We start from the raw sequence: 10752 nt of genomic DNA on the forward strand, positions 1-10752 counted from the left end.
GCTTTCCGAGAATATTTTACTCAGATGCAGCAAATGCAGCACTGCTTTCACGACTCTTATGTCAAGTAACCCTACTCCAGTGCTCCATTGTGACGAGCACTGTTAGTGTGAACTTCTCTGTAAAAACGAACAACGTTCACATAAGAAAAGAAACTTAACTGACACCAAAGAAAGCAAGAATTGCAATTGTGACTATCCAGCATGTGGAAGATGAGCTGGGAAGCTACACCACCGAAGTAAAAAAAGAGTTAAAAACAAAGAGGGTTGATGGCGGTGATGATGATGATTATAAAGGACTACATGGCGCAAAATGCAACTTCGGCCAAATCGCGCCAAACCGAATGAAGAGAAGGAATAAATCTGGCCACGAACCTCTCCGCAAAATGGTGTTAGAGAAAGAGTCTAACAGCTTAATATCACTAGTTGAAACTGGAGTCCTAAGGCACTAAAACGGTTGTCACTCAGTGTCTGAGATACCAATCATAGTATATTAATTTCCCCGTTAGCCCTGTATTCATTGATGCAATTAACAAGTGCTAATGATGATTTTATTTAGAAATAAATATGCTTAACCAACGCCTTAATGTACGTTTTACTGTGCAACAACGCTCCTAAAAGCTCGTGATGAAAAAGAAGCATCTCCACAACGCACGAAATGGGGCACGGTTGCGCCACCTAGCTGCAGCTAAACAAAGACAAAGTAAAAGCAATGCAGAACATATCAGCGTTTGGTCAGCTCTTTCAAATCGATCCTGCTTCAGTGGTGCCTCGAAACAATGGTGGCTACGAACGTGAGACGCGATACCCAGGTTCAAATGAGCGGACCTCTAAACAAAGCAGTTAAGGTAATCTTGGAATACATGCATTCCAGCGACACCAATGCCGCACCCTTGCAGCAGCTTCCAAATTCACCCTTGTATTAGCAACAATACAGGAGCTTCAACAGCTTTTGCAAAAGTCAGAATCAGTCAAAACGGCTGTGCCGAAACTGCCAATGTGTCCAACAAGCAGAAGAAACTGGATCCGAAAAAAGGAGACAACTGAAACAGAGATGAGGCAAACGAAGCTGAATATTGTTCTATTCTTAATGACCGTGGCGTTCATCTTGTCAGTGACCAGTACAGAAGGAAAATATATTACATAGCTTCAACAAGCCCCATGAAAGCTGGTTAGATGCATATAAATCCTACTGATCATGAAACGCTTTCCTGCACATTTTGAGTTATCAAAGACACCAGCATCACTACTGGAATTTTTGCTCAGTGATACCAGCCATTTAAAGAACGATTGCCCTTGTCAATACATCATCGCCTGCCTTTCAAAAATATTCGTGCCTGCCGTCGCTGCCGCCTGCGAAGCAGAGGGCGGCGACGGTCACCACAGCCACCCTTGCTTAAACCGCACCACCATGAAGAAGCCACGTGGTCTTTTTGCCAGTTACTTTCGTGTATTACAGTTGTGATTGACAAGCCTAGTGAAACTTATATAGGATGCATTGTCTAAATAGTTAGAACCTGTCTCAATAGGCCCTTCTCAAAAACGGATAATCTATAGCCGCGTTGAATTTGTGTGGGCACCGTACAATCAATTCGATTAAGAAACCTAGTTTAAGCACTAGAAAGGGATACCCAAGGTTGCAGAAAGGAGCATTGCACGTGGCAAACTCCGGGTAGAGAAATAACAGCGCAAAGCACATTTAACAAAACCCATTCATTACTCAATGGCGTCGAGTCGACCATTGAGTGTACGCGGAATTTTTCAATCCAGGTATTTCTAGTATGCAGATCCGCGTCAAAGGGTGTACGTGATTGACATACCTTAATACTTTTCCCCAAGGTTACAATCAGTTTATACGAAATACAAGTTGTCTGCTTTCTTTATTTCACGCTTTTCTTTTCTGTGCTTTCTCATTTGATGTACATCACGTTCTCGTTCAATCCTGTTGTGTATAAAAGCTCCAGATTTTCCATCCAAGTTCGCAGTTGAACTCCTCTTCTGTAAACCTACACCATGACCGGAGTGAGTGCACCATTTTGAAGATACTGGACCTTAAAGCTCGCTTATCTACTTTTATAAGTATTTTATTAGGCTGTGCCTTTCCGCATATGATTATTGGGCCTATCGCAAATAAGGACTAGGCACTTGAACAAGTGTTTACCTTGCTTGCTTCGCGTAACTAGGCTACATCAACTTTTAATGCAAAAGTAGAATCTTCAATTTGTTTTAAGGTGGTTGTTTCGTTAGAAAATTGTTTGCCTGGGTTAAAAAAAGTGTTTTATAACTCTCTATCGGCGGTTGAGTTCGCATTCAACGGCGGTCTTGTTCACAAGGGCATTTTGTGCGGGGCGCACTGAGTGGTCAATTCAAGAATTTAAGTTTAAGTTGAAGAATACATTTTTTATTTGAAAGACTTTCAAGCGAACGCAATCAAGGATTGATATCACTCAGGTCTTAATAGTAGTATCTTTTGTTTAAGTCTGATATTTTATGAAATATCTCACTGAACACTTTTATGAAGTCCAAACTTCCCGCAACATATGTTACAGAAATATTTGCTGTAAAATTGCAGTCTGTCGGGCCTCCATAAGTTGATACAGATTTTTGCAACCAGAACATAGGCTTAACTTGCAAACGCAGTTTGATGGAGATGACCGCTTGCTCACAAACGATTGTGGCATACATTTTTCACATTGCACACTGATACATTAATCGGTTAAAAGATACGCCTTGATGCAAAGTGGGACGCTTTGTTTTTTTATGACTCTGAGACAGTTTAGTGCAAGCTTGATTAAACGCCGCAAAAACATATATTATAGAAGAGAAAATATTAATTTATTCAACCACAAAGCAGATTTGGAATTTCGAGCTACGTTCTCTTTCAGGATCTACATTTATTACTGTTATTTTGATTGAATGCTAACTGTAACATTCGCATTAACCAATATTTAAGCAAAACAAACCGTTTATCACCTGGCACCATCTTGCGCCATCAGTATAAAGTGTACAATATCTAACTTATTAAAATGTGCACTAATGTTGATTTATGCAGCTCCGTGCTTGTCTTCTCCTGGCTCTGGCCAGCGGAGCCATCGCTGGCTACGTCCAGAGCGGTCTTGGCTACGGCCACGGCCTCGGCTACTCTGGCCTCGGCTACTCTGGTCTCGGTTACTCCGGCCTTGGCTACTCCGGCCTTGGCTACTCCGGCCTCGGCTACTCTGGCCTTGGCTACTCCGGCCTCGGATATGGCCATGGTCTTGGCTACGGCCACGCTGTTGGTCTTAGGAACGGCTACGGCTACTCTGGTCTGACCGGCTACAGTGTTGCTGCCCCAGCTAGCTACGCTGTTGCTGCCCCAGCCGTGAGCCGCACTGTGGCCACTTCCTACCACGCCGCTCCAGCCGTTGCGACCTACGCCGCTGCTCCAGCTGTCGCCTCCTACCACGCCGCTCCAGTTGCCACCTATGCGGCTGCTCCAGCTATCACCAAGGTCGCTACCTACCAGACTGCTCCAGCTTTCGCCAGCTATGCTGCTGCCCCAGTTGCCACCTACGCTGCTGCTCCAGCCGTGACTAGGGTGTCCACCGTCCACGCTGCTCCAGCTGTCGCCACTTATGCCGCTGCTCCAGTTGCCGCCTATGCCGCTGCTCCAGCTGTTACCAAGGTCGCTACCTACCAGACTGCTCCAGCTTTCGCCAGCTATGCTGCTGCCCCAGTTGCCACCTACGCTGCTGCTCCAGCCGTGACTAGGGTGTCCACCGTCCACGCTGCTCCAGCTGTCGCCAGCTACCAGACCTACCACGCTGCCCCAGCTGTCGCCACTTATGCCGCTGCTCCAGCCGTGACTAGGGTATCCACCGTCCACGCTGCTCCAGCTGTCGCCAGCTACCAGACCTACCACGCCGCTCCAGCTCTGGCTTCCTACGCCCACGCTGCCCCAGTCTACGGATATGGCGTTGGTTCTCTGGGCTACGGCGCCGGCCACTTTGGTTACGGACACGGGCTCGGCAGCTACGGTCTGAACTATGGGTACGGTCTTGGCACCTATGGTGACTACACCACCCTCCTCCGCAAGAAGAAGTGTAAGTTTATGCAGATATATTTTTATAACCTGAATGCTTTCATTTAGCATAGAGTTCTGATGATTGAAGTTATTACCCCCTGTTTTACAGAAACTCCGCAAAGAAGAGTTACCATCGTAGACGTCAGCCACAAGGAATCTATGAAGAAGAGGTCTGTTCACTGCCATCGCTTGTTGTCGTAAAGAAAGCAATAAAAAGAATGAGACTCGTCACTTTCACATCTTTCTTTCAATCGTCGTATTGCGCCATTTTAGATTAATACCTAAATGACATGACCTGAGATATTAAGGCAGCGATTTCTAAATTCCTGACCTCTACTGAAGGAGAATATGCCGCTCATGCACGATTGTATGAAACAGGAACACCTGAATGCCTCAGGCAACCATTTCCTCCTTGCATTTGCAGTTTAGGTGTTCGATTGCGTTAATACAAAAATCAAATATCACCTCGATATTTTCCAAGATACCCTTCCGAAATCGCTACTAGAATTGTGATATATTGTGTTCGACTCTGCTGTAGGGTACAGCAGGCAACACTAGTTAGAAAACTTGCTTTCATTACAATGTCGGCCATAGCAAAATTGTTCAAAATTTGACACGGAGACGTAGGCGGGATCGGTAGAAACAGAGATATTAATTCCCAGCTCATTTGACAATCCTGGACCCCCAAATACTGCGGAGAACCTTTTCTTTAAAGCTTGTTTGGTAGTTTATATTGTCGCAGATGGAAAAGGCTCGACGAGCGTAAACTGAGAATAAAGGTTTAATCGGTGAACTTGTGCGAGACACAAAAGAAAGAAACAACGTCGAGAAAGCAGCAGCGAGCGTCTACGGAGGCAACAGCGAGCGACGGTGCGTCGGCGTGACAGCTGGCTGGCACAAGAGTGAATCAGTCGACAAGACCGCGCTCGATTCCTCATCTATTACACTCGGTATCTCGAAGATTCGACCTACAATGTTCGGGAGTGAGCAAGGGCGAGACTGACTAGGGCAGGTCCTTCCGGCCACCTTAACTTTTACGCTCGGTGTAACAATAAACACGAAACTTCTAGAGGCACGGAGAAGCGTTTGTGCTCTGTCATGCACGCGGCAGTATATTCTGTCAAACACTTAGTGCATCTGGTGATGAGAATAGCGTAATTGGTGAGGCGGGCAGTTCTCACCAATTATTATATTTATTTATTTTTTGTACAGGTTGATGAAGCCGTTTAATATGTTAGGCCGATTTTAGAATATAATTGCACTGCGTGTAAATCGTGTTTTTGGAATCTATGTCAATGCTCGTAAGGACATCCAATCTGTCAGTGTTCGGCTTGTCCTGAGGGAATACGATCGCATTCTGCATCATATGATTAACCTACATACATCATTGCACTTTAGCTACTTCAGTCAAACGACTATTCGATTCGCACCTAAATTACTGTCATTTAGTGTGGAGAAATACCAGACTTAAGAATTTTCAGAAATGCCCATATTGTGATGTCTTGACCATGTCGACACCCCCGTTCTCCCCAAAATTGTCCATAATGTGATTTGCTCATAATAACGAGACAAAAACGCATGCATTGTCCCAGTTTTTCCCCGAGAATGGTGTTCATATGGCGGGGTATCAAATGGTGTTAGAGAAAGAGTCTAACAGCTTAATATCACTAGTTGGAACTGGAGTTCTAAGACACTAAAACGGTTGTCACTCAGTGTCTGAGATACCAATCATAGTATATTCATTTCTCCGTTAACCCTGTATTCATTGATGTAATTAACAAATACTAATGATGATTTTAATTAGAAATGAATATGCTCAGCCAGCGCCTCAGTGTGCGTTTTACTGTTCAACAGCGCTCCCAGAAGCTCGTAATAAAAAAAAAGCATCGCCGCAACGCACGAAATGGGGCACGGTTGCGCCACCCAGGTGCAGCTAAACAAAGACAAAATAAAAGCAATGCAGAGCACATAAGCGTTTGGTCAGCTATTTCAACTTTATCCTGCTTCAGTGGTGCCTCGAAACAATGGTGGCTACGAACGTGAGACGAGATACCCAGGTTCAAATGAGCGGACATCTAAGCGAAGTAGTTAAGGTGATCATGAAATGCATGCATTTCAGCGACACCAATGCCGCACCTTTGCAGCAGCTTCCAAATTCCCCCTTGTAATTAGCAACAATAAAGGGGCTTCAACTGCTTTTGCAAAAGTCAGAATCAGTCAAAATGTCTGTGCCAACCCTGCCAATATGACACCCAAGCACAAGAAACTGGACCCGAAAAAAAGAGACGATTGAAACAGAGATGAGGCAAACGAAGCTAAATATTGTCCTATTCTTAATGACCGTGGTGTTCATCTTGTCAGTGACTAGTACAGAAGGAAAATATATTACATAACTTCAGCAAGCCCCATAAAAGCTGGTTAGATGTATGTAAATCCTACTGCACATTTTGAGTTATCAGACACCAGCATCACTGCTGGTATTTGTGTTCAGTGATACCCGCCATTTAAAGAACGATTGCCCTTTTCAATACATCACCTGCCTTTCAAAAATATTCGTGCCTGCCGTCGCTGCCGCCTGCGAAGCAGAGGGCGGCGACGGTCACCACAGCAACCCTTGCTTACCCCGCACCACCATAAAGAAGCCACGTGGTCTTTTTACCAGTTACTTTCGCGTATTACATTTCTGATTGACAAGCCTAGTGAAACTTATATAGCAGCGGTCTCAAACTGAGGGGATCGTGAGGGCCAGACAGCCACACTGGGAAGGCCGAGGGCCAACGTTAGACTGAGGGGGCGGTTCAAACGAGTTCGAAGTAACAGACCTTGTGCTCTACGCTTTTTGTAAACTCAGTTTAGCCAGTGACATTTTAAGATTTGGTTTGTTCATATGACTACTTTGGGCCGTGACCTGATGTAATAACAATAATTAAAATGACACCTTTCCGCCAACGGGGTCGCATTTTTAATTGAACAAAAGAGCAAGTGCACTGTCGTTCGCCTTGTCCAATTCACTCAGGGATTAACCAAGCTCAATATGTCTCTAAAAACAATCAGTTAATTTGGCAGTTCTAGGTTTCCTGACGATTTCTAGTTCAACACACATACTTGTCTTTTGATGCTTTATCTTTATCTTTATCTTCGGCAGTTCTGCTGATTCGGAGTTCGCGCATCCAAGATGCATCCTTCAACAAAAAGCTCGCTTTTCAAAAATCCGGGAAGCAAAACATAAAGCGAGACAAAGGGCGAATGAACACAGATAAGTTAAAACTATGTGAATACGTTAAAAGAGCGGAGCTACTTTTCAAGCGGAAATGAATCGGCGAGGTGAGATCACGATGGCATATGCCATTTCTATAGCGCTTGTGACATGGCAGCCGGGACTCGCAGCAGGTTGCCTGCGGGCCGCGTCCCAGCGAGTCGCGGGCCGCATGCGGCCCGCGGGCCGCGTGTTTGAGACCCCTGTTATATAGGATGCATTGTCTAAATAATTAGAACCTGTCTCAATAGGCCCTTCTCAAAAACGAATAATCTATAGCGGCGTTGAATCTGTGGGGGCACCGTACAACCAATTCAATTAAGAAACCTACTTTAAGCACTAGAAAAGGATCCCCAAGGTTGCAGAAAGGAGCATTGCACGTGGCAAAATCCGGGTAGAGAAATAACAGCGCAAAGCACATTTAACAAAACCCTTTCATTATTCATTGGCGTCGAGTCAACTATTGAGTGTACGCGGAATTTTTCAAGCCAGTTATTTCTAGTATGCTGATTCGCGTCAAAGGGTGTACGTGATTGACATACCTCAATACTTTTCCCCAAGGTTACAATCAGTTTATACAAAATACAAGTTGTCTGCTTTCTTTCTTTCAGGCTTTTTCTTTTCTGTGCTTTCTCATTTGATGTACATCACGTTCTCGTTCAATCCTGTTGTGTATAAAAGCTCCAGATTTTTCATCCAAGTTCGCAGTTGAACTCCTCTTCTGTAAACCTACACCATGACCGGAGTGAGTGCACCATTTTGAAAATACCGGACTTTAAAGCTCGTTTATCTACTTTTATAAGCATTTTTATTAGGTTGTGCCTTTCCTCATATGATTCCTGTGCCTATCGGAAATAAGGTCCAGTAGGCACTTGAACATGTGTTTACTTTGCTTGCTTCGCGTAACTAAGCTACATCAACTTTTATTGCAAAAGTGGATTCTTCAATTTTTTTTTAAAAATATGGTCGTTTGGTTAGGAAATTGTTGGCTTGAGTGGGGCGCATTGAGTGGTCAATTCAAGAATTTAAGTTTAAGTTGAAAGAATATATTTTTAATTTGAAAGACTTTCAGGCGAACGCAATCAAACATTGATATCACTCAGGTCTTAACTGTAACACGTTTTTTTCAAGTCTGATATTTTATGAAATGTATAACTGAAGTTTTTTTATGAAGACCAAACTTCCCCCAACATATGTTGCAGAAATATTTGCTGTAAAATTGCAGTCTGTCGCGCCCCCTTATGTTGATACAGATTTTTACAATCAGAACATAGGTTTAACTTGCAAACGCAGTTTGATGGAGATGACCGCTTGCTTACAAACAATTGTGGCATACATTTTTCACATTGCACGCTGATATATTAATCAGTTAAAAAATACGGCTTGGTGCAAAGTGGGATGCTTTGTTCTTTTACGACTCTCAGACAGTTAAGTGCAAACTTGATTAAACGCCGCAATAATATATAATATAGAAGAGCAAATATATATTAATTTGACCACAAAGCAGATTTAAAATATCGAGCTACGTTCTCTTTCAGGATCTACATTGATTACTGTTATTTTGATTGAATGCTAACTGGAACACTCGCGTTGACCAATATTTAAGCAAAACAAACTGTTTACTCAGCTGGCACCATCTTGCGTCATCAGTATAAAGTTTACAATATCCAACTAATGTGCTCTAATGTTGATTAATGCAGTTCCGTGCTTGTCTTCTCCTGGCTCTGGCCAGCGGAGCCATTGCTGGCTACGTCCAAGGCGGTCTCGGCTACGGCCACGGCCTCGGCTACTCTGGCCTCGGTTACTCTGGTCTCGGTTACTCCGGCCTTGGCTACTCCGGCCTCGGCTACTCTGGCCTTGGCTACTCCGGCCTCGGCTACGGCCATGGTCTTGGCTACGGCCACGCTGTTGGTCTTAGGAACGGCTACGGCTACTCTGGTCTGACCGGCTACAGTGTTGCTGCCCCAGCCGTGAGCCGCACTGTGGCCACTTCCTACCACGCCGCTCCAGCCGTTGCGACCTACGCCGCTGCTCCAGCTGTCGCCTCCTACCACGCCGCTCCAGTTGCCACCTATGCGGCTGCTCCAGCTGTCACCAAGGTCGCTACCTACCAGACTGCTCCAGCTTTCGCCAGCTATGCTGCTGCCCCAGTTGCCACCTACGCTGCTGCTCCAGCCGTGACTAGGGTGTCCACCGTCCATGCTGCTCCAGCTGTCGCCACTTATGCCGCTGCTCCAATTGCCACCTATGCCGCTGCTCCAGCTGTTACCAAGGTCGCTACCTACCAGACTGCTCCAGCTTTCGCCAGCTATGCCGCTGCCCCAGTTGCCACCTACGCTGCTGCTCCAGCCGTGACTAGGGTGTCCACCGTCCACGCTGCTCCAGCTGTTGCCAGCTACCAGACTTACCACGCTGCCCCAGCTGTCGCCACTTATGCCGCTGCTCCAGCCGTGACTAGGGTATCCACCGTCCACGCTGCTCCAGCTATCGCCAGCTACCAGACCTACCACGCCGCTCCAGCTCTGGCTTCCTACGCCCACGCTGCCCCAGTCTACGGATATGGCGTTGGTTCTCTCGGCTACGGCGCCGGCCACTTTGGTTACGGACATGGGCTCGGCAGCTACGGTCTGAACTACGGATACGGTCTTGGCACCTATGGTGACTACACCACCCTCCTCCGCAAGAAGAAGTGTAAGTTTATGCAGATATATTTTCCAACCTGAGTGCTTTCATTGAGCACAGAGTCCTGATGAGTGAATTTATTACCCCTGTTTTACAGAAACTCCACAAAGAAAAGTTACCATCGTGGACGTCAGCCATTAGGAATCCATGAAGAAGAGGACTGTTCGCTGCCAACTTTTGTTGTCATAAAGAGAGAAATAAAGAGAATGAAACTCGTCACTTTGAGATCTTTCTTTCAATCGTCGTATTGCCCCATTCTAGATTAATACCTAAGTGACATGACCTGAGATATAAAGGCATTGATTTCTAAGTTCCTGACATGTACTGAAGGAGAATATGCTGCTCATGCTGGATTCTATGAAACAGGAACGTCTGAATGCGGCAGACAACCATTTCCTCCATGAAGTTGCAGTTTAAGTGTTCGATTGCGTTAAAACAAAAATCAAATATCACCTCGATATTTTCCAATATACCCTTCCGAAATCGCTACTACAATTGTAAGATATCGTGTTCGACTCTGCTGTAGGGTACAGCAGGCAACACTGGTTACAAAACTTGCTTTCATTACAATGTCGGCCATAGCAGAATTGTTCAAAATTTGACACGGAGACGTAGGCAGGATCGGTAGAAACAGATATATTAATTCCTAGCTCATTCGACGATCCTGGACCCCCAAATACTGCGGAGAACCTTCTCTTCAAAGTTTGTTTGGTAGTTTATATTGTCGCAGATTGAAAAGGCTCGACGAGCGTAA

At 45.2% G+C, this 10752-nt stretch overlaps 2 protein-coding genes across 2 annotated transcripts; both read left to right on the top strand.

Annotated features, from left to right (window-relative positions):
- Positions 1-1978: 1978 nt before the first annotated feature.
- Positions 1979-4291, top strand: LOC115325421 (larval/pupal cuticle protein H1C). The gene is made up of 3 exons (XM_029986129.3): positions 1979-2019; positions 3050-4079; positions 4170-4291. Coding segments are annotated over exons 1-3 (1041 nt in total). The 5' UTR covers positions 1979-2010; the 3' UTR covers positions 4172-4291.
- A 3422-nt stretch (positions 4292-7713) lies between these two features.
- LOC115318813 (cuticle protein LPCP-23) lies at positions 7714-10039 on the top strand. The gene is made up of 2 exons (XM_040218630.2): positions 7714-8061; positions 9017-10039. Exons 1-2 carry the CDS (start codon positions 8053-8055, stop codon positions 10037-10039), a joined length of 1032 nt encoding a protein of 343 aa, XP_040074564.1. The 5' UTR covers positions 7714-8052.
- Positions 10040-10752: the final 713 nt, after the last annotated feature.

Source organism: Ixodes scapularis, unplaced genomic scaffold, assembly GCF_016920785.2.
Source record: "Ixodes scapularis isolate PalLabHiFi unplaced genomic scaffold, ASM1692078v2 PGA_scaffold1__304_contigs__length_218370807, whole genome shotgun sequence".
In the NCBI taxonomy this organism is placed as follows: Eukaryota; Metazoa; Arthropoda; class Arachnida; order Ixodida; family Ixodidae; genus Ixodes; species Ixodes scapularis.